At 51.8% G+C, this 23,784-nt stretch overlaps 1 protein-coding gene across 4 annotated transcripts; it reads right to left on the bottom strand.

Moving 5' to 3' along the window:
- Window positions 1-275: 275 nt before the first annotated feature.
- Window positions 276-22,891, bottom strand: LOC122496751 (tyrosine-protein kinase ZAP-70). Of its 4 annotated transcripts, none has more exons than XM_043603231.1 (14): window positions 22,756-22,891; window positions 22,462-22,536; window positions 13,125-13,560; window positions 12,295-12,455; window positions 7,681-7,819; window positions 7,498-7,579; window positions 7,369-7,415; window positions 7,091-7,142; window positions 5,863-6,055; window positions 5,096-5,302; window positions 2,754-2,946; window positions 2,524-2,664; window positions 2,308-2,420; window positions 276-778 (listed from the first exon to the last, which is right to left on the bottom strand). In XM_043603231.1, the coding sequence occupies exons 3-14, from the start codon at window positions 13,524-13,526 to the stop codon at window positions 655-657; spliced, it is 1,854 nt and encodes a 617-aa protein (XP_043459166.1). In that variant the 5' UTR covers window positions 13,527-13,560; window positions 22,462-22,536; window positions 22,756-22,891; the 3' UTR covers window positions 276-654. The 4 variants fall into 4 exon arrangements, with proteins under 4 accessions (XP_043459166.1, XP_043459165.1, XP_043459167.1 ...); XM_043603230.1 differs by having other exon boundaries at window positions 7,369-7,420; window positions 7,497-7,579; window positions 22,756-22,890; XM_043603232.1 differs by lacking the exons at window positions 13,125-13,560; window positions 22,462-22,536; window positions 22,756-22,891 and adding an exon at window positions 12,735-13,052 and having other exon boundaries at window positions 7,369-7,420; window positions 7,497-7,579.
- Between the last annotated feature and the right edge of the window lie 893 nt (window positions 22,892-23,784).

Below are 23,784 nucleotides of genomic sequence, written 5' to 3' on the forward strand. Positions count from 1 at the left end.
TGGAGAGCACCCTTCTCACGCAACCCACAAAGACAGGGAAGCTGAGGCCCAGCAGCACACATGCCTCAGTTCCCCCACTCTGCCACAGCTCCTCACTCACACAAAGATGTCCCCAGGGCAGAGAAGTGGGAAAGTCAGATACTCAGACCCTGGGGGCCACATCCAGGCCCACACAAGAAAAGCTGTGCTCAGGCACTTCTCATTGACCCCTTCCAATGACCCACCCCCTGTCCTGCCCAGCCCCCACCCATGGCAGAAAAGATGAGAGACTCAAATAAGAAAGAAGCTGAGTTTATTTAAACGATTGAGGTCTTGCCACCTGAGAATTCCAAGTCTTCCCCTTCAGGCTCCAGAGGAAGGAGGGTCCTTACTGTAAGCAATGCTCCCTCAGCTCAGGGCTCCCCGGTAGATACCAGCCCAAGAGCAGGCTATGCAATCCCACCCTCCCAGGGCCTCCCTCCTCCCCCAGCCAGAGGGGACGGGTGACCAAGTGGGGAAAACTAGATCAGTATTAAACTGAGGCTTCAGCTGCCTGCCTTATACAGCCCAGCTGGTTTGGGCAGAAAAGCTGAAGTGAAGCCAGCCAGACTGGAGGTCCTAGGATGGGGCTGAAGCTGGGGCATCGTGGCTTGCAGGCCCCAGGCAGGCTGGAGCTCAGGCAAAAGCAGTCTCGGTTCCCTTTCCAGGCCTCGGGGGGTCCTCAGTCTTGCTCGCCAAGCTGTAATAGTAGGTCCGCATGCGCTGCTCCACAGCCAGGAAGTCTGGGCGGTCTTCCCACCTGTGGGGGTTCAGGTAGATCCAGGCCACTGACCATATCCCCAGAACCCAGCTTCAGCTGGAGGGCAGACACGCATGGGGCTCAAAAAATCAGTGTGTGGCGGGGAGGCACCTGGGTGGCTCAGTCAAGCATACAGCTCTTGGTTTCAGCTCAGGTCACGATCTCATGGTTGGTGAGATCAAGCCCCATGTCAGGCTCTGCACTGAGATTCTCTCTCTCTCTCTCTCTCTCTCTCTCTCTCCCCCTCTCTCTGCCCCTCCCCCGCTTGGCTTTGTCTCTCTCGAAATAAATAAACATTTAAAAAAATAAAATCAGTGGGGCTGTCAGGATGGTAGAGTTTTGGGAAATGGAGACGTCTCTTGGATGTGAGTACTAGAATTCGAGTGGTTCTGTACCATGTAATAGAAGAGCTGCCGACATACAGGATGTTGGGGGAACCACCTGTTGAGGGTTAACTGGTGAAGATTTAGGAAACTGAATTCACTGAGTGTCGGGGTTATAACTATCAATGAAGGGGGCCTGGGATATTGAAGGCTGAGGTACTGCACATGTGCCAAGGGCCAGTGTATTTGGATGCCAGGTGAGGACTTTTATGGGTGCAAGTATGCTGCCCCTAGTCTAGCAGAACATTGGAGCATTGATGGTGGGTTCCGTTAGTGAAGAGTTGGGCTACGAATGGTACTGTGTGTGAAATATCCATGTATAGCGTTGGATGCAAGCCTCTTTCAGTATTGGGGTGTTGGTGTACTGAGTACTCCCAATGGAGACCAGGTCAACACATGTTGGATGGACTGATCATGTATTATTTATCATAAATAGGGTATCTATACATCGGGTTGCTTGGGTGTTTAGGTGTCAATGTCATAGGTGCTGGCCAATGGAATAATGGATGTCTGGGTAGAAAAGGTATCAAATGTTGGAATATCCATGCTCAGTGGATGACAATGGCTCAGTGTAGGACAGTATCTTGTTTGGGTGTGTGTTGCCTATTTTCTGATGGGAAGTTGAAATACTGATGGTGTTAAAAGTTTGGCTGTTCAAGTGTTGAGCTTGAACACTGGACAGAGGTGGAGGTTTTGAATGTATTGAGTATTTGGGTGCTGTAGTGTTGGCTTGTCAGAATAAATAGGTGTTGAATGTTGGACAGCAGGGGACTGAGGAATGAGAGTGGAGTATTATCATATGTCCTGACCATTGGTACTATATTTTGGGTAAAAGAGTACTGCCTTGTTTGAGTATTGCAGGATCAACGTGTTGAGTGTTGGCTGGTGGGGGCCTGAGGTTTTAGATGCTGGAGCACTAGGTGTTTACAGGTAGAGTGTTGGAGTGTTAGCCCATTGGAGCACTATAGGGTCCATGTGTTGAGGTATTTAGCATAGGTGCAGAGAGTAAAGCTACTGCGTGTGAGAAAGACTGTGAACTGGGTGAGTCTTGGGAGGGATGAGTTTTGGACTATTGGTCACCATGACCTCTGGTCCCCGGCCCAGTGTCGGCTCAGCTGGGTACCCTTCCCACCCACTGGCACTCACTTGTAGATCCAGCAGTCACTCATGAGTGTGTACATTTCAGGTGGACAGTCCGGCGGGCACTCCATCCTCTTGCCCTGCTCGATGAAGGCTATGACTTCGGGGCCCTTCATCTTCTGCTCGAGCCAGAACCAAGTGCAACATGAGTAACCAAGGCCACCTCACCCTCACCCCCCTTCTCACCCAGCCACCTGCCCACCCGCCTCTGCCCACGCCTGCCTTGTAGGGCTTCTGGCCATAGGAGAAGGCCTCCCACATGGTGACCCCATAGCTCCAAACATCACTGCGGCTGGAGAACTTGCGGAAGTTGAAACACTCGGGCGCATACCACTTGAGCGGCCACTTCCCTGCTGAGCGGGCCTGAAAAGGGGGAGATGTTGCCAGGGCAGGGCTCAGGGACCCTCCACCCACCAACCTCATCCATGGGCACCAAAGGGGTGGGGGCTCACAGTATAGTAGCTATCGTCGGCACCCAGTGCCTTGGAGAGACCGAAGTCGCTGATCTTGGCGTAGTGCCGGTTGACCAGCAGGACGTTGCGGGCTGCCAGGTCACGGTGCACAAAATTTTTCTCTTCCAGGTACTTCATCCCCATGGACACCTGGTGCAGCAGCTCCGCCACGTTGCTGATGGGGATCTCCTCCCTGGGGTGCAGGGGAAAGCAGGGTCAGGTGGGAGGGGACAGCCTGAGTTCCTAAGGGAGCAAAGCCCACACCTCTGACCCAGCTGAGCATGTAGTCAGCAGGTGCTTATTGTGTGCCCAGGCACAGGGCTGGAGATACAGGAAGGAGGGCAGGTGTGAACAGAAGAGGCAAAACCCTCTGTCCTCCTCTGGTCTCAAGACTTTCAATGTCTCCCACATACTATGATTCCCAAACTTACACATTTACCTGAATCCTCTATGCGCCCCTGGTTGGGGGGGGGGGGTCCATGGGCATCTCAAAAATAATAAAGACAGAGGCACCTGGGTGGCTCAATCAGTTAAGCATCCAACTCTTGACTTCAGCTCAGGTCATGATCCCAGGGTTGTGGGATCGAGCCCCATGTCAGGCTCTGTGCTGGGCATGGAGCCTGCTTGGGATTCTCTCTCTCTCTGCCCCTCTCCTACTCTTGTCTCTCTCAAAATAAATAAATAAACTTGAAAATAATAAAAATAAAGATAAAGCTAAGTTCCTGGTTGTTCACACACATACCCAGCTCCCCCCACTGTCCCTTTCTTCTCCAACAACCACATCCTTTCATTGAATTGGGCCAGAAGCACCAGCCTCACCCTCAGCTCCTCTTTCTCACACCTGGCTTCTAATCTGTCAACATACTCTGGCAGCTCTGCCTTCAGAATCCTTCCAGAATCCTTCTACTTCTCTCCACCTCTGCTTCTGCCACCCCAGTCCAGCCTTCATCATTGTAAGCCTGGACCAGAACGAACAGGCACCATCACCCTCATTCCCCATCGCCCATCCTCCCTGAGCACAGAATCCCAGTCCTGCCACTCCCCCTGTTTAGAGCCTCCCAGGGCTCCCACCACACTTGGGGTGGAAGTCCAAGGTCTCCCCATGGCTCACAAGGTCCTGCATGACCTGCCCCATCACTTCCCTACCCTTATCAGCTCCCCCTCTCCTCTTCATTCACTCTGTCGCAGCCATGGGACCTTCCTCACAGTTCTCTCACCACATTGGGCACAGGCACACCCCAGGGCCTTTGCACTGGCTTCTTCCCCCACAGCTGCACTTGGCTGCCTCCCTCAGTTTGCACAGACCTTGCCTTCTCACTTTTCACCTCCCACCGTGACACTCCCAATCCTCTTTTCTATAGTACTTCTCTTCCAACATATTCTGCATTGCATTATAATTATCATTGAAAGCCTCTTTTTTCCCAACCAGAATATAGGACAGAGACCTTTGTCCCTTTTGTTCACCGATGAATCCCAAATGCTAGTAACAGTCCCGATTACAGAGAAATTGCCCAGCAAAACCTGTGGAATAACTGAATGTATGAGTCAGCACGAACGCATGCACGAGCTGGGGTACGCTGTGAATGTACATGCACCAGTGAGAATGTGAGTTGATGGTCACACGCCTCAGTTGATGGTCACTCACTCAGTGAGTGTCAAAAACCATGTCTATGAGGGTAAGAGTTTAAGGCATGAGAAAACAAATGAAATCGCAGTTTCTTTAGATTGAGGGTCAGCAAATTTTTTCAGTAAAGGGCCAGATAGTAAATATTTTAGCCTTTGCAGGCTACGTGTGGTCTCTACCACATACTCTTCTGCTTCTTTTTTTCTTTTACAACCCTTTAAAAATGCCAAGCCATGCAGTACCAAACAACACTGTGGGCTACAGTTTGCTGACAGTGTCTTAGGTCAAAGACAATCGACTATGGACAATCTCACGAGGGCAAAACTTCTAAAGCTCTTACAAGCAGGGCCAGACACTGTTCTAAGCACTTTACAAATATCAACTCACGTGAGCCTCACAAGAGCCCCCTGAGGTAAATACTGTGATCAGCGCTGTGGTACGAGTGAGGAAACTGAGGCACAGACAAACTGAGAGACCTGCCTGGGGTCACACTAGTCAGTGGCAGGGCTGCAGTTCAGATCTGGAGGTCAGACTCTGACGGCTGTGCTGGTAACAGCTCCGCCCCATGGGTGTGAGTGTGGGCGCGCAGGGTGGCAGGAGTGAGTGTGTCTACAGCCGTGTGAAAACAAGTGTGCCCTCATGGCTGGAGCACACCCATAAGGACGGATGAGCCTGCTGGGCCCACAAGTTCCAAGTGCCCAGCCCGCCCGGAGCTCACTTCTTCCCAAGCAGGAACTTGTGCAGGGGCCCGCCGCCTGCCATCTCCATGACGAGCATGAGGGCCTCGGCCTGGCAGACGCCGATGAGCCGCACGATGTAGGGGTTGTCCAGCTGGTGCATAATCTGCGCCTCGCGCATCATCTCATCCTTGTCTGTCTTCTCCGTGCTGTGCTTCAACACCTTGATGGCGACGTCAATCTGCTTCCTGCCATGACGTGCACCTGGTCAGCACGGGCCCCGCTCGGCCCTTTGTGCCCACCCAACCTGCCTCTCTTCTCTCTGGCCATGTGTGGTGGATACCGTGGGTTGCCACCTGGATCTCCCTTCAGGGTCCAGGCACCCACTTCCTCAGGTGCCAGGAGTGTCGGCCAGGGACAGCTCGCTGCCAAGTCCCTCACCGAGAACTGCCCCTCGCTGAAAAAAAACACCTCAAAGCTACACCCGCCCCCAGGGGCTGCCTGTATCCAGTAGCAAGGCTACAAAGGGGGGCCCCTCTGCAGCTCCCCTGGGTCAGTTAAGGCCTCTGTTGCAACTGCGGCTCAGCCCACCCTCTCCCTGTCCCAGCCTGCTTCTCCCACACCCTCTCAGGTGCTGACCCGAGCCCTCCCAGGTAACCCCTTAGCATGTACTTTTCTGGCCCAGGGTCTGTCTCCCTGGCAAACTGATATCGCATCCTGGCCCCAACCCCCAAGGCCTGGTGAGGCCACACCCTCCTCTGTCCCCCCACCACGGTGGTGCCCCAAACCACGGCAGGAGCAGCCATACTTGCGCATGCGATAGACGCCCTGGCGCACTGAGCCAAAGTTGCCACAGCCAAGTTCTATGTCAGCGATGAGAAGGTTCTCACGCTTCAGGAAGAGCTTCTTGTCCTTGAGCTCCTCAGGGTCACTGTAGGGGCTCTCGTACACACTTGTGTCCATGGGCATTGGCCTTGGCTTCTCTGCGGACACTAGGCGTGCTAGGCATACACACACGTGTGCACTCCCAAGTCAGGATGAGGGAGTGGGACAAGGGACGGGGAGGGCACAGCAGCCTTGGCACCCGCAAAGCGCACACCCCAGACAACGATGCACCATCCAGAGCATGCACAAGCACGTGGGTACACGTGTGTGCTCGTGTGCATGCGTGCACTTGTGTACACTCCTGGTCCCCTCTGGGGGGGACTGGGAAGCCACATCCAGTGGGCTCTAAAGGCATATGCGTCTATGTGCACATGTAACCACGTGTGCCCATGCATTCACACAAACGCACCCACGTATACTTGCACCCACGTCTGTGTGTGATGGGGGTCCAAAGGCACATCTGCATGAGAAACTGTTAGTGTGCCAGCTACAGGAAGACCTCTGTGCGTGTGTGTGCACCTATGTCCATGTCTGCCCATGTCTCTGGATGCACCACACAGCCATGTTTACAAGGGCTCCAAAGGTGAGCCTCTGTGTGCACACGCAATCCTGTATTTTCTCTGTGCATGCACACAGGATAGGCTTGCATCTACACATCAAACACATGAGCATCTGCAGCCAGGCATTTTAAAAACAGGGGCTCCAGAGCCTGCCTGCCTGCCTGCCTGGGTTCAAATCCCAGTTCCACTATTGCCCAACCGCAGGACCTTGTTAAGTTACTTGCCCTCCTTTCTCATCTGTAAACTGAGAATAATCATCATGACTAACTGGCATGACTAATATGGCATAGCAGAAGCATTCGACAAGCTCAGACACACACGAGCATGGGGCGTGACTGGCACATCGTAGGTACTGAACACATGTGTGTCTGTGGCTCAGGCACAGCCAGATGTACTCCCCTGCGTGTCTGCATGCAGCCCATGCACAAGCACATAGGCAGGTGTGATGGATGTGCACCCACGTGGACGTCTGCAGTCACAAGTCAGGCCTGGCCCACATCCCTCCCCTGCCACACCCTGTAGCCCAGCCAGGGACCTTGATCACAGCCTGGCAGGAACCCCACACATACACCTCCAGCTTTGTCAGCTCACCTGGTTCAGGGGTGTATCCATCTGAGTTAAGGGTATCAATCCGTCTCTGAGCCTAAAGGTCATGGGGTCAACAAGGGTCAGCAGGACCTGAGCTGGGGGCACCCAGCCCCTGAGACCCATATTCTCTGAGGACTCCCAGGGACAGTTATGGGGGGTACCCTTTTCTGGTCCATGGCAGCCCCACTCTCCATCCCAGCCTCGCCCTGGGAACAGGACCCATCACCCACCCGCCCAGCTCCATCCCTCACGACCCAACTTTGAGATGCCAGCTAACTCACATGGGTGAAAGTGGATGGGTGAGCTGGGAGTGTGGGAGCAGCAGCCTCTGGGGGAGCAGAAGTGACAGTGAGGGGGTGGGGCACGGGGTCTTCGCTCACCCCGCCCCCGTCCCCCACAGCCCCACTCACCTGCGCTGGCGCTGGAGTTGGGGCAGGCATCCTTCAGGCAGTAGATGAGCCCATCAGCCTTCAGCTTCAGGTACTCTACCAGCTGCAGGGAGGCGGCATCAGGGCCTGGGCTCTTCCCTCCCCCAGAACCCCAAGCAACCCCCCACCACATCCCCTCAACAGCAAGGTAGATGGGCAGCTTACCTGCCAGAGCGTGTCAAACTTGGTCCCCTCAGGAATACAGTATTTGCCTGCCTTGTCCTGGCTGATGAGGTAGTGGTATACGGTTTTCCCGTAGATCAGGGACAGTGCGTACGTGCCCTGCTCCTTCCGGGGCCTCAGCCTGGCAGGGGGAAGGAGGGGGTATCACCCCTATAACCACCTGAGTTCTCCTGTGGTGACCCCCTGCCGGGCCCCAGATCTCACACACACACACACACACACACCCATGGGCTCTGACCCTGACAGTCTCACAGAGAAGTGTCAGGGACTGGGGGAGCCAAGGTCAGGCGCGACTCAACCTCCAGACCTACTGGTAACAGGTGGCGGGGTGGAGTCGGGGAGGGAAATGAGAGGAGAATGGCAGTGTCCACAGGGAGACACAGCTGTCCAAGGGCCAATATGTGACCATCCACGGGGGAATACTGGGCCTCCCACGGTGGACACTCAGCCCAGAAGAGCCTGAGGCTCACACAGCTGAACACGTGGCCATCCAGGGGAGAACACCGAACCAGCCACAAGCAGACACCAGGTCCTCCACAGCAGAGTATGTGGCCTTCCTTAGGAGACACTCAGCCATTCACCGGGGATACGTGGCCATCCACAGGATATTGAGCTATCTATGGTAGACACTCAGCCACCCACAGAGGCCACAGAAGTCTCTGCAGGTAGACTTAAAATATTCTCTTGGGGAGAGAAAGCCACTTTTCCATGAAGAGCCACAGAGGTAAGCACAACTCCATGGCTCGCTCCTGGGGCACCTTTGTACAAATCAGAGTAGGTCACCTTGTCATCACAACAGACCCACTAGTTACTGTAAAGACTGACCTTTGACAGAGTGAGACCTTGGATTGTCCTCTGCTGGAAATTTGCCAAAATAAGTACACAAATCTTCCTAGTCTATGAATGGGAATTAAGCCCCTCGAAGAATGGGGGCTTTGTGTGGTAAGACCTTGTCCGCGCACACACACACACACACACACACACACACACAGGCCAACTTAGAGCCAGATGCCTGCACCCCCTCATCCCACAGTGAAACCAACCAACACCTCCCACAAAACAATTTTGTTTCGAGTCACTGGCACAAGGTTCTACTCCAGAGTGAAGTGTAAATTTCCAATGGAGGATGGACAGCAATGGGTCCTGGGGGTCTCAGGTCTTGTACAAGAAGTTGTAGGCAGCTGACCCATAATCTGAGGAATTGTATTACGTTGCAGAAGAGCTGGCTGTTGGCGGGCAGCAGGAAGTAGGCATCAGGATGGCCTGCAGGTGGTGTAAACTCTCTGACAGGGCTTTGGCCCACGGATAAATGTTTACTGAATGTTAACCATGTCTCAGGCACTGTTCTAAGGGCAGAGATACAGTGGTAAACAAGAGAGATGTGAGCCCACCTTGTAATCAAGCCCTCCCTTAGGTCAAAGAGATGGGGAAAATATCCTCTAAATTGCCATGGCAAAACCTGAGAGTGGGACAGAAGGGCAGCAAGTTCCCAGGAGAACAATGCAATGAAGCAAGATATGATTCCTAGGCTGGCCCACAACTAGGGATGCCTGAAGAGACAGGAAACCAGGGTACAGGGTGATAGGGGAGCCCCAAGGGCAGAGAAGAGAACCCACAACAAACTAAAATGCAAATGTCCCACAGAAAGGAAAGCACTTCCATAACTAGACTGGTGGGGTAGCTTGGAGGTTATGGTTTCTAATTACTAGTTCTCTTCTTTTGAGTAGTGAAAAAGACCTCCCTCAGGTCCACATCTTGAGTTTTGAACTAACAGCAGAAACTCAACACCCAGCGCTCACCAGCAAACGTGTATGTAAAATTGAAAACACCACCACAATATTAGGCATTCTTTCCCATCAACAGATGGAGTCTCAGGGCACCTGGGCGGCTCAGTCGGTCAAGTGGCTGACTCTTGATTTTGGCTCAGGTCATGATGGAGCCCCCCGCATCTGGCTCTGCACTGACAGTGCAGAGACTGCTTGGGATTCTCACTCTCCCTCTCTCCCTGCCCCTCCCCCATGTGTGCACGCACACACACACTCTCTCTCTCTCTCTCTCAAAGTAAATAAACTTAAAAGAAAAAAAACATAGAGAAAGTCTCATTCTGTATCTCCTGAATCCGGGCCTTATCACATGACTCGCTTGGGCCAATAAGACATTAGCAAACGTGACACGAGGTGAGGCTTGGAGAGTGGTCAAGCAGTGGGCTCGCTTGCCCTCTCTTGCTTGTCCTGGCAACCCTGCCACCATTGGAATGAGTCCAGGTTAGCCTGTTGGAGAAGCCCCAGGAAGGAGAACCCAGGCACGCCAGGCTGCCAACTGCCAGACATGTGAGGCCATCCTAGACCATCCAGCCCCAGTCCACACCCCACCACGTCTGACTGCAGCCACATGAGCGAGCTCAAAGGAAACCAGTACAAGAATCACCCACTTGAACTAAGCCCACACTGCCGACCCCCTGAATCATGGGGGGAATAAATAATGTTGTTTTAAGCCATGATATTTTAGGATGGCTTGTTACATAGCAAAGACTAACTGATAACACTCTGTTTGGAAAGAGGTATGTGAATTCATAAAAGAACAGCGGCCAATTCCCACATAATAACCACATAGGCCAAAGACATTGATGTGGTCACCATGTATATTTCAATGCCACAAATTCTACTTTATTTACCAAAAAAAACCCAGTAGGTGGTCGCAGTTCTTTGCCTCTGCAGTTCAAACTTAACTTAAGCTAGAAGTGCCAGCTAAGAAATCAACGTGTATCTCTACTTCCGAATATACAGAACCTGGTAACAGTAATATAAGAGCTACCATTTATTGAGATACTGGTTCTAAATGCTTCACATAGTTGCCATTTGACCTTCACAGCATTCCCCACAAGGTAGGTACTATTATTGTCCCCGTTTTGCAGATGAGGAAACTGAGGTGTTAGATTGCACAACTGGTTAGAAGTCGAGCCAGGATTCAAATCAACTCAAATCAATTAATTGCTAATGGGACTGACAGCCAGCTCTGTCACACGATTATCTGTGCCACCCTGAGAAAGTCACTTATCCTCTCAGTTTCCTCACATGTAAAATGAGACAGTTGAACTAAATCAGAGGCTCTTAACCCAAAAAGGGCTCCAAGAATGAGGCTCAGGTTCAACTACGATCTTCTGTAGCTTCTTGTGTGCAAAATCTCTGGAGTAAACATGTTTGGGGTCGAGAAAGGGGTTCAGCTTTGGTAAGATTCCCACAAGGGTCTGTGATCCAGAAGAGGTTAGGAAACACTTAACAATATAATCTTAAAGGCCCTTTCCAGAGGTCAGGTTTCTTTTCAAGTTGAATCAACCATTCCATAAACCCTGAGATTATAAAGAAAGCTTTGGCAACAAACAGCATGAGGTACAATTCCATCCATTCTTCGGCAGCTCTGACCTGTGGTCAATAGTTAAGCGTGGCCCTGGTTTTAATTCCAGGCCTGAGTAACATGCATCTTTCTATCATACCCTACACCCTTAGCTCAGAACTGGACCAGTTCTGGGCTTGTGCCAGGCATCATGACCCACCAGGGGTGTTCCCCTCCTCCCTGCCCCATGCAAGGTTCTATGCCTACAGCTTTGACCCTTGGCCCCTAACTATCCCCTGTAGCTTTGACCTTCAGCCCCTAACTATCCCCATATTGAGAAAGCAGTTATTGACTGCAGGAACCACAAAAGCAATCTATAATAGCTTCTGTCCAAAGCATGCCTTGCCTAATTTTCCAATAGCCTGGCTCAAAGTAGCTGCTTCTGGTCTCCTGACATTGCCCAGTGTTAAGTCACTGTCCTTGATACTGTCACTGCTCTACCTGGTGCTGAACCTCAGTGCCAGTTCAGTCTCTATACTGTACCTGATCCTTGTTCCCTCAGCCTCAGTCTCCCATGGCTCATGTTGACCCTACCTGCCTCTGTGACTTTGAGTTTGACATCCAAGGCACCCATAGCTGGTCAAAGCCCTTGGCCTAGGCTCTCCTGAGACTCCTCTAACCTCAGTAGGCCAACTAATTGTCATAAACTCTGCAGAAAGTTTGCAGACTTTTCCTTGGGGCAGAGGAATTCGTTGCCAAACATCTTCCATGGAAGCTTAAGATATGAAAGAGGTCAAAGCTGAGCTAGGGTGGGGACAGCAGCTGGCAGGTAGCACAGCCTGGGTTCCCTGGATTTGTTTTGTGTCTTCCTGCTCCACAAGGACAGGGATTTGTGTCCGTTTTGTTCACTGCTATGTCCTCAGTGCCTGAAACATGCCTGGCACATAGTAGATGTTCAGTAAATATTTGCTGAATGGAGAGGAATTGAAGCTACTTGCCCAGCGACCTGAGCTGATAAATAGCAGAGCCTGGATTCCCACCCAGACAGTCCAGCTCTGGAGTCCTAACCACTACAGATCCTTTCTCATATAATGTCCCTACCACACACTCAGAAACACACTAGCCACTTGCACGTGTTATCACAGGCGCACCCCTCCCTGCACACTGCACACTGCACACTGAAGTCTGCCCCAGCCTCCAGGATTCTGGCCAACAAGCCCCAGCCTCACCGCCCTAAAGTCCCAGGCCTCAAGCCCCACATACAGGAACTTGCCGTCGGTCTGCGAGCCCGAATAGAGTTTGCGCTCTGCCTCCTCTCGAGTCAGGCTGCTGTGGTACCAGGGCATCCTCTCGTGAGCTGTTGTGGCAATGAGCTTCTCCACCTGGGGAGCCTGGCTGATGATGGCCTGCTCCAGGGCCTCACCCTAGGGAAGGGAGGATGGAGGAGCCAGGAGACTGATAACTGTCACCAGGGGCGTGACCACAGGAACCCTCTTCCCTCCTCTGGACCTTCCTAATTTCCTCTGTCCCTATGAGACCCTTCACCCTAGACCCACCTAGAGTGAGTCCTTTAGGTTGTTGAGGACAGCCCCCCTCTCCAGACACCCCCCTCCTACCCCCGCCCCTGCCCCCGCCCCCGCCATCTCCATGGTCCTTCTCCAACCTCCCGCCCATCTAGGGCCACGCCCCAGATCCCGCCTTACAGGCGGTCCAAGCTCATCTTCAGCTCGAAGATCTGACACTGGTTGTCTGGTATTGCAGGCTGTTGAAGACCACAGCCCGGGCCCGCGCTGGCAGCGCCCCTATGGTCCTGGTCCGCCCCCAGCCCAGGCCCAGGGCAACCTTCAACAGCTCTCTGGCATAGGCTTGCACCAAGGCGTCACTCAGCCCCCTCCCTACGAGGCCACCTCTTAGGTCCTGCCCCCAACCAGGACCGCATCCACCCCTCCAGCTTCCAAATCTGACGAAGCACAGCAAAGCGCAGGCTGAAGAATGCAATCGCTCTCCCCAGTCCGCAAGGCTCTCTCGCCCTCAAGGGCCTTTTCTCCTCGGCCCCGCCCCCAGGGCCCGCCCCCTCGGGCCCGCGCTCTCACCTCCAGCTTCCACGTCTGGCGCACGTAGTCGCGCACCATGGCGTCGCGCAGGCAATCGAAGACCCCGGGCTGCGGCTCGAGCCCGGACGGCCGGTTGCACGGTTTGCGCAGGTTGCAGGGCAGCCCGTCGGGATCGCGCGAGTAGAACTCGCAGAGCTCGGCGGGGCCGCAGTGCGCCTTACCGCCAGCGATGGCGTAAGTGCCGTTGAGCTGGCGCTCGATGGGGAAGTGGTGGAAACGCACATCGTGCACGAGCGAGAGCACGTAGCCGCCCAGCGAGCGCAGGCACTGGCGCAGCAGGAAGAGCCCGTCGGCCATGCCCGCCAGCTTCAGGTGCTCCTCCGCCTCGGCGCGCGAGATGCTGCCATAGAAGAAGGGCAGGTGCGCCGCGGGGTCTGGCATCGCCGCCGCCGCCGCCCCTGTGCCTCGCCAGACCCTGCGGGTTCAGAACAAGATGGAGGGCACGTCAGGGTCTCGGCTTGCCTTCTTGAACTCTGTCCACTGGGCCCAGAGATAGTGGGAGAGAGGACGCATTGAGGAGCATCAGTGTCATAGTGCAGAGCCTCTTTACGCCAGAATAAACTTGGAGAGGAGCCCCCGCCGGCTGGGCTCAGATCGGAGGATCCCCAATCCTCCTCTGACTTTTCAGAGACTTTGTGTGGAACGCCCAGACACCCCCACGGGCCCACACACACCAGAACCTGGAACCATTCATTCATTTCCCAAACACGTGTTGAATTACTGTGTTTCAGCTCAGCGCTGGATATGAGTGAATAAGACAGGCCCTGCCCTCCTGAATACTGAACAATCTGAAGGGGGGTGGGGGGGATACATTAAACAAGGAAACAGGCAAAAATAGTAATTACAGACTGAAACCAGTGTTACAAAGGAAATAGAGTGCTATTAAGAGAGAGAAGAGGCCACTGTAGCTGGGAAGGTTGCCTTGTCTGAGGTAGTAGCATTTGAATTGAGATCTGAAGGATGAGGATGAACCAGCTTTTCAAAAATCGTGGAAGAGAGAACATCAGGCATAGGGAACAAAGCTGGAACAAGTTTTGTTCTTCAAAAGAACCTTTCTCTATTAACCTTCCCTTCTTCCTTTCCACTGAGTCCCCCTGGCCTTAGAAATTCCGCTTTACCCTGCCCCCTCTGCCTTCACGGACAAATTTCTAGAAAGCATAAATTAATTTGAATATCCATCAATAGGATATTGGTTAAATACATTAGGGTTTAACTCCAACGTGAACTTTGATACAGCCACTAAATAAAATGAGATGTGTGATGGGGGAGGGGGAGAGGGGGAAGGAATTAAGGATATTTAGATAAATATCTGGTAAGGCAGATAACCTAAAATTATCTGCTTTTAATTTTCTGGGGTGATGGTACAATGGCTGATATCTTGATAAGCTTTGGGTTATACAAGTGTCTCAATTTCTCTAAGAATGTGCTAAAATTTGTTCATTTCATTATATTTGGACCCCTCATTTTAAAAGAAAAGAAAAGAAAATATTGAACGCTAGTTAATGATCTGTATGTGGAAATATTTACCTCTGATGGCTATAATTTACTTTGAAAGGCATCCAGAAAAATAACATTGATTGATGGATAGACAGGTGAACAGATAAGTCTTATTATTCAGAGTAGTTCTGTAAAGTCATTGCAAACACTGAATTAGCAAATACTAAATGATCGCTCCTAGAGGAATCCAGGGTTAGTTTCCTTCAAGTTTCTGGTCACAACACTTTCTTTTTTCTTTTTTCTCTTTTTCTTTTTTCTTTTTTTTTTTTTTTTTCAGTATTCTCTGCACCCAATGTGGGGCTCAAACTCACCACCCCATGCTCAAGAGTTGCATGCTCTTCTGACTGAGCCAGCCAGGCACCCCATAACTTAAATTTTTTTTAAGTAGGCTCCACACTCAACATGACTTGAACTCATGACCCCAAGATTAAGACTCACATGTTCTACCAACTGAGCCAGCCTAGGCCCCCCCACTCTCTGGTCAATATTTTCATCAACTGATCAGTACTTAACCTTGTTTCTGCTTAAAGACACTTTATTTGATATATATTGTTGGTTCATTAACATTGAATGCTCAGCCAATAGCGCTATAGCTAAGATTACCTGACAACCCAGACTTTTCCTGTAAGGCACATCACAGCCTTCTTGCACGTAGGAATACAAGATAGCACTTCAGCACTGCACTGCCCTTTAAACAGTGAAATCACCAACAAAAAACACAAAAAAATGTGCACCAAATAGAGCGAAGGACACTTGTTTACAGTATGAGAAGTAAGACAAAAAGGTAGAGAAAAGTGTCACCTTGTTTGACCTCAGTGGGAATGCGCATGTCAGTTGACTCAAATTTCTTGCTTCTCTGGGTATGTTCTTGAATGACTGTGAAAGGGCCTTGAGTATTAGTTTGGGGGTTATAAATAAATTTTAGCAAGTAGGCTAAATACAGAACGTCCTAATAATGAGGATACACTGTATGTGATAAAGTGAATATAACAATATTAATTGTAGAACTATGGGATGGTTAACGGGTATATAATTCTTCCCATTTTGCTGTATATTTGGAAGTTTTTATACAATATTGAAAAAACTCATCTCCCTATAACAATTTCCAAACATTTCTCTAGGGTGGGCCCAGCAAGACCACCCAGGCATAGGTTACATTCAGGGGAAGATCCTTGGGTGCCTTTCTTAGTTAAGCAAAAGTAAGCAGGGGGTGCAAAGAAGGCCTTTGTGGGTTGGAAAAGGCTGCCTTACCTCTGGGTGTCCAGGGACAGGCAAGGATGGGCACAGGGGCTGAAAGGAAGATACTGGAATGGGAATCAGGTGAGATCTGAGTCAGGGTAGCCAGAGGAGGAACCAGAATCTGCATTCTAACCAGACGGTTCCTGACATTTGGTTTGGGAAGGCCAGGCTTGAGAGGGTTTCTGGATGTCCCAACAGTTACAGGTAGGTGATTAATCAGAGACTGCATTTGTGCCCCACCTGGAGATATAGGTCACCATTCCATCAGAGTGTTTAAGAAGCAAAAAGGGTTCCTGGGTATTTACCCTAGAGAAATGGAAACTTGTATTCACACAAAAACCTACACAGGAAATGTTTATAGCGGCTCTACTCACAACTGCCAAATTTTGGAAACAAATGTATCTCAACAGATGAGTAGATAACTATGGTACATCACCACCATGGGATACCACCCAGCAATAAAATGAAAGGAAATGTCCACAACACATGGATGAATCTCAAAGGCATCATGCTGAGTGAACGAAGCCAAACTCCAAAGGCTACAAACTGTATAATTCCATTCAAAACTGTATCAGTGGAGAACAAAGCATCAGTGGTTGCCAGAGGCTGGGGCCAAGGAGGATTGACTAGAAGAGACATGAGGGAAATTGGGAAAATAGTCAGTATCTCAATTGAGATGATAGTTTCTTGGCTATATGTATTTGTCAAATCTCACGGAAGTGTTCACTAAAATGGGTGAATTTTACTGTATGTAAATTATACCTTAGTTGTTGGGTTTTTAACTAAAGGAGTTGGAAACTATAGACAAACCAGGCACTAAAAATAATAACTGAAATAGGAAAGAAAGTGCTGTCTACACCCCTGCTCTACTTTCTTGACTCCCACCCCCTCATCCAGCCTCACAGTCTGCCCCCCACCTCCACCAGGATACTCTCCAGGCCAGAGAGGAAACACTGATATCACCACCTGGTGGGCACCACGCAAGCCCTCCTCAATGCTGGACCCCCTGAATGATGGACACAAGTGACCCTTTCCTCCTGCTTGAGCTTCTTGGCTCTCCTCGGTCCTTCACAGGCTCCCTGATATGCCCCCTCCGTCTCTGATGGTTCCTGCCGCCTCTCCTCCCCCAGCCCTGGTAGCCCTACTTGGGCTATTCTGTCTGTGGCTATAAACATGCCACCATGTTCACCTGTCTAGTTCAGACCTCTCTGTTTGTGCTGGCATCACCTCCTTTGATCTCTACCTGCTGTTTCTATTAATAAAATCTGAGATCCAGATCTAACTCACATAGTGTTTGTGGTTGCCTAAACCCCACAGTCTGTTTCCCATGAGCTGAGCTCTAGGGTCTGCGAGTTGCTTCTCGGCAGTTTTTCCCCCAAAGACTCCCTGGCTCAAGAACTTACTGTGGCTCCCTCCAGCTCACCTCATTGAACTAACTAAATTCTTCAACCCTTCCTCTGCTCCACCTGGGTTGTGCTATTAGCCTTCTTTCAAATTCACTTCCATACTTTTATCCATGCAGTGCTCTTCACTGGGTACACCCTCCCCACTCCTCTCCATCCTCCCAAAGACAGCCATCCCTGCCTCAAAGACTCATATAGTCACTCCCTATACACAGGACACAGGACCAGGCAGCAAGGTGGGGGCTTGTCCATGGAGCTGTGGGGAGTGGTGGGGGTAGTGATGCTGGTCTCTGGGGCAGGAAGCTGTGGCAGGAAATTGTCGGCAACACAGTTTGAGAAGCTCCTCCCCACAGTGGCCACAGGTGCAACGTGGGTAGCCAGAGACAGATTAAGGCAGAAGGGGGGTGGGGAGAGGCTGGCCCTTGGGGCCCAGTTCGGGACCACAAGCCATGATTGGCCACCTCAGACCAAAGGCCGAGGTATGCCAGAGGCAGGACCATCACCCGTGCATTCTCAGCTTTATCACAACCTCCCTGTCTCACTGCCAATAATGACAACAGTAATAATAACACGACACTGCATGGCAGGTGGGTCCAGGGGTTACCCAGCCCTGTGTCTGCTTTTGTCTCCCTATGCCTTTCTGGGCTGTCCTCACTAGTAAAATAGGGGATGAGAGTCGGAGTGATCAACTTTCCAGTGACCCTGTGGGCCAGAAATGCTGGGGAGGCCAGAGGAAGTGGACAGCAGGAGGCAGAAGATGGTGAGCCAGGTAGACAGGAGGCTGGAATATTTGTCCATGCAGCACCACTGCAAGCCAGCCCAGCATGGAGTCTTTGCTTTCAGAGGAGCTGGGCCAGTCTGCAGCTTCCTGGTAGGACATGGATGGGAAGGTCAGATGTTTCTATCCTGAGCTATGTCCCCACAGACTCAGTGGCTTTCCCAAGAGACAAGCTCACCATTAGACTCCCCCGCCCCAGTCCTGCCTAGACTGACCCCGTCTAGCCTCATGAGCTGTGAGTTCAGAGATCCTAATTTGGCCTTCCCAGCCAGAGTTTTCAGTTCAACTGAGAGATGATGGGACACCAGTCTTGTTTTCACAGCCCAGGCCCTGGGAGGAAAGGAGGAAACCTGTGGTCCTTGGTCAAAATGATCTACCTGAAATTCAACCATTCAAGGATCCTCCTTGGGTAAAGGTAGGGTTCAATTATATCTATGCCAGAGAGACATGATACTCCAAACATACTTCAAAGGGGAAAAAAAGGCTCAAGAGGTCAAACACATTTTCTGAAGCTGTGGAAAGCATATTAGCATATTAAAGGCTCTAGAAGACCTGCATGGAAGGATGGTTTAGTTTTGTTTTATCCCCGCTCCTAAGTAGCAGAGCCTTGAGGGTCTACTACTCATAGAACATACTCTGAGCATCAAAAGCCCCAATTAGGTGTCCATCGGGAGATCCAGAGGGAAGACTAAGGCAGTCAGGCTACAGAGGGAACGAGTCCATCCAACTGGACTTGGTGAGAGGGGGCAGCAGTGGCACCAGCCAGGCCTGGGGGCTCCATATGCCATCCTCAGCCAGACATCAGAAGTGCCTCCATCAAGGGCACTGCTGAAATGGGGGCCCAACCCTTCTGCCCAAGCCTCCTTCCACTGACCCCAGTTCCCTGCCTGAGACCCCAAGTCCCTCCTGAAGCCATGTTTCCTGCTCTCTAGTCTGCAGGCCATGGTGGGGCTCCCCTTTTGCCTACAAACAGAGGTAGCACAGGCAATTTCAGCCAATAAAATGCTACCTTGGTTACATTCTAAGTCATAATGACAGCAGTTGTCAATGTGCCACGGGTGGCAATAGGCTCTTTCATATCTTTTCCCTGACACCAGGGCATCAGATTCCAACCATAGAATCAGAGATCTACTGTATCACAGTAGTGTGGCCCTGGGCCGTGAGGTAAGCTCGCCAGACCCCACCTGTAAAATGGTGGAAGCAAAGGTGCCTAATACTGGGAAATTGTGGGGATTCCCTGAGATAAGACTCACGGAGCACCAAGCACAGCACCTGACCCACCATTGTGTTATCATGTCCTTCTCTTGCTCTCAGCCCTCCAGGACTCCCACCTGACTCAGGGTTAAAGCCCAAGTGCTCGCCATGGCCCCCAAGTCCTTATACAATCTGCTCCTACACCACTTTGTCCTCATTCACTCCTCACCAGCCACATGGGCCTCCTTATGTTACTTGTTCAGGTCAATTGCTCAAATCAGGCATGGTCCAACCTTGGGGCCTTTGCACTGTCTGTTCCCTCTGCCTGGACACTCTTCCCTCAAAATCCCTCACTTTATTTGAGTCTCTGCCTAAATATCACCTCCTCCTCCAAGAGTTCTTCCCTGATCCCCCTCTCTAAAATCACCTCCCCTTCTCTCTCTATCCCTGACCCAGCTTTATTGTTCTTCACCACCAAAAATGTGGTTTATCCACCAACTTGTTGACATAGGACTTTGCCCCCTGCTTGAATGTAAGCACCATGACAGTGGAGACTCTGTCTTGTTCCCCTGCCTATGTCAGCAAGGCGTATATACATAATAGGTGCCCATACCCTTCTCCTGGCCACATGCTTCAGGTCCCCTCCATTGTCCCCTCCTAGAAGTGTTCCATGATTTCTGCTCCACCCTCCCCAGGCTGAGTGAGAGACCTCCACTGTTGTCCGAGGGCCCACCCTCCCACATCACAGCCCTGACAGCCACGTATGACCACAGTCTGTTGACTCCTCTGCCTCTGACCAAGCTGAGCTCCCCAAAGCAGAGCCTATGGCCATCTTGTTTTCTCCCGCAGCCCCTGCTTCCTTCCAATAAGTACATGTCAAACAGGTTAGTGCCAGGGACTTCACTATGAGCATAATCCATTTAATCTAAACCTCACCTCAACTCCATTAAATGGAAATTGTTACCCCCACTCCTCAGCTAAAGCAACTGAGGCTCAGAGAGGTTAATGTCATGTTCAAAATCATGGAACCTGCAAGTGGCAGTCAGGATTTGAATGCAGGTCTCAGACCCAGCAATCTGCACTCACCACTTCAGTGAATGTCCTTGAGGAGACAGAATCCACAGTTCTGAGCTAGATCTCTAGGGGCTTTCACCCCAGGCTGGCCTGGGACTGTCAGGGCCCAGAGTGCTAGGCTGTTGTGGGGTTGGGGATAGGACCTTGCATCCAGCAGATTCGCTAAGTGTCTGTTGATCGACTGGACAATGCCAGAAGAGCAGTCCCCCCTTCCCTCCCCCCACCTCAACCTCTGCTGCCTTGGTTTTAAGGGCTGTGTGACCTCAGCAAGGAGCTTTCGCTCTTTGGATGTCAGGCTCTGTGGCTGTGAAAGGGAGACAAGGAAAGGCTTAGGGGGTGGGAGAGGTGAGATGATGAGTCGGGAGGACAGAGCCTATAGAGACATGGGGACAGGGGGGTGCTGTCCTGTGCACTGCAGGATTGCAGGGTGTTTAGCATCTTTTCTAGCCTGTATCTACTAGATGCCAGCAACAGCCCCTGAGTCATGACCAAAAATGTCTCCAGACATTGTCAAATGTCCCTGGGGGGCAAAAGGGGTGCCAAAATTGGCTCCCTTTGAGAACCACAGCCTTGACCTATGCTTTGGGGAAGGGAGTGGTCAGCATGGAGAGGTCTGACTGCTGCAGCCCCTAGGAGAGTCTCCAGAAGCTGCAAAGTCCAGAGCCTGACCGCCCAGAGCTAATAATGATAATTAGAATTACAGCAACATGCTCACATAGCATCTACTATGTGCCAGGCACTCTAGATTTACGGTTGACCCCAGAACAGCAGGGGTGTGAAGTGCTCAGGTCCATTTACACACAGATTTTTTACAGGACTGTAAATGCCTTTCTCCTTGTGAATTTCTCCATACTATTTCATTTTGTCTAGGTTACTTTACTGTAAGAATACAGTAGTACCACATGTAACATACAAAATACGTGTTACACTGTCTATATTATTGGAAGGTTTCCAGTCAACAGTAGGCTATTAGTAGCTAATTTGGGGGCAGTCAAAATTTCTGTGTAGATTTTCAACTGCGTCTGGGTTTCGGCACCTTTAACCCCCATGCTGTTCCAGGGTCAACTATATTAGTTCCCCTAATCCTCACAAGAACCTTGTGAGTGAAGGATTTATGGAGCCAGGACCTGATGCACACAGAGGTACAGTGACTTGCCTGAGGTCCCACAGCACACACAGCAGGTGGCAGGGCCAGGACGCAGGTCTAGACCGCCTGTGCACGTCCCGCTATCCAGGCCGCCTGCCTGCCCTGTGTCCTGGCCGGTGCCATGTGCATGAGGCAGGAGGACAGGTGTGAAAAGGAAGAAGAGACGCTGCACTGGAGGAGAAGAGCCTTCAGACGCGGCAAAGATTTTTTTCATCCCGGGAGTCCCTGGCCCTAATCTCTCAGCAAAGCCTCATTAGGCACCCACTGTGTGCTGGCCATCCTGGCTGAGATAAGAGTAACAAAACTCACCTTGAGTTGTTTACCATAGGAACCCCTGCCTTGGACATTTTTCCCAACCTCTCACCCAAGACACAAGAGCCAGGAGCCTGCAAGGTGCCCATATTTGCACCTGCATTTAACAGACGTGCGAACCTCAGTTTGCTCAGAAAGTCCACCCAACTTGCCGACACACCGCAGTTGAGTAGGATTCAGACTGTTTTCTCCTCCGCTTCTCTGGGCCCCTCTCTAACCTGAGCTCCCCTACAAGTGGCTCAAGCCTGCCCTGCATCCCCTGAGAGGAATTTTTTTGTTCAAGTTCACAGCCCTGTTGAGCCACCCTCATATTCACAGGGCTGAGTTGGGGGAGGGGGAAGACAACATGTTTGCTTTCTCTGGAGGATTCTCTGCTTCCTGGAGCCAAGGGTGTCACCCTGATGGGGGCCCAGGAGGAGGTGAGGGACTGAGCAGGCATCTCTGGGTCCCCTGGACACTACCGCTCAGCTGACACTCTGGCAAGGAATCTGTTTCCCTCAGGGTGGCTGGAAGCCATGTCTGCTTCCTTTTCCAGCTGGACACCACCCATCATCCCAATCTGACGGCCCCTCCCGGTCATTCCCAGTGGCCTCCTGACTCTGTCCTCCTCCACCAGACCAAGGCTACCCGTGGAAATGGTGAGCGGGTGCTGTTCCGTCCGGGATGACTTACCTGGAGTTGTGTCGATGGTATCGAGGCAAATGGGCCGCCTGCAAGATCTCTGGTCCTCAACGTCAACAGCTGGCTCTAGATGAAGAATTAGAGCCCAAGAAACTAACGTGGGTCTCTGTGCAGTCCAAGCCCTCAGCGTGAGGCCCTGTGGCTAACCACCCCCTCACATGCCCAGGCAGAGTGTAAGTAGGCCACACCCCAGGGGATCTTCACCCTCTGCCAGCTGCCTTGAGTCCCCTGGGGTGTGGCTGCAGTGGCAGGACAGGGGCAGAAGGCCGAAGAATGGCCACTCACCTGGACACACCAGCAGCGCAAAGGCCCAAGCTGGCAGGGACCAGGCCCGGAAGGCCTGGTGTGCTCTCAGCAGCTGGTTTCTCCGAAACTCAACTTATTTCCTTCATGTGAAGACAGGAAAGGGGGCTGCGTCTGAAGTTTACGCCAAAGTCACAAAGTGCTGCGTTCAAGGAAAATCAAAAGTCACATGCTCCAGGGAGGGCACAGGGTATTTCCTGCGCCGAGCAGTGCCTGCCCCTTGCTGGGGGAAACTGAGGCTAGCTGCAAGGTTGCACCGGCAGGCAAAGTGACAACTCCAAGAGCACCCCCAAAGCCAGGAGCGGGGAATGCCAGAAGGGGGGGGGGCAGAGCAGGGGCAGAGGGAGGCTGATCCCCAGGACTCGTGGGAAACAGGAATGCCCCTACTTCCCCCTCCCAAGGTGGCAAGGACCCAAGACCTGCCTGCTGAACTGCTCCTAAAAGTGATTTATTTATTTCACAGGCAGGTGAAAGCTGGAGAGAGGAGAAATTTGCTAAGTAGAGCCATACCTCAAAGGTTCAGTGCACCTACTGTGTGCCAGGCATTGGGACAGCAATGACAACCCTGTCCCTGCCCTAAATGGGTCACAGGCTAGAGGAGGAGGCAGCTGAGTCAACAGGGAGATCAGGTCTGGGGCGGTGGAAGCCTGGGCACTATGTGTATTCAGAGGAGCCCCAACGCACATGGGTGGTGTCAGAAGGATTCGGAGAGGGATCAGTCACTTCACCAAGACACAGAGACAGTGTGTCTCCCAATGCCCACCTGCTCCCAGCCCATCCCACCTCGAACCTTCCCCACACACTGCACCTGGCTGATCACCACCTCCTGCTCTGGCCACAACCTCCTCCTCATTCTCTTTTCCTCCCTTCCCTCCCACTCACCCACACCCATGATGACTGAGTGGCCACACCTCACATCTACTCCCTGCTGCATGGCCACTGTCCATGCTTGGTGTCCACGTCTCTTCTTCTCTCCCTCTGGGGGCTGCAAGGCCTCAGGGGGCTCTCTCC

This window comes from Prionailurus bengalensis, chromosome A3 (assembly GCF_016509475.1).
Source record: "Prionailurus bengalensis isolate Pbe53 chromosome A3, Fcat_Pben_1.1_paternal_pri, whole genome shotgun sequence".
Classification (NCBI taxonomy): domain Eukaryota; kingdom Metazoa; phylum Chordata; class Mammalia; order Carnivora; family Felidae; genus Prionailurus; species Prionailurus bengalensis.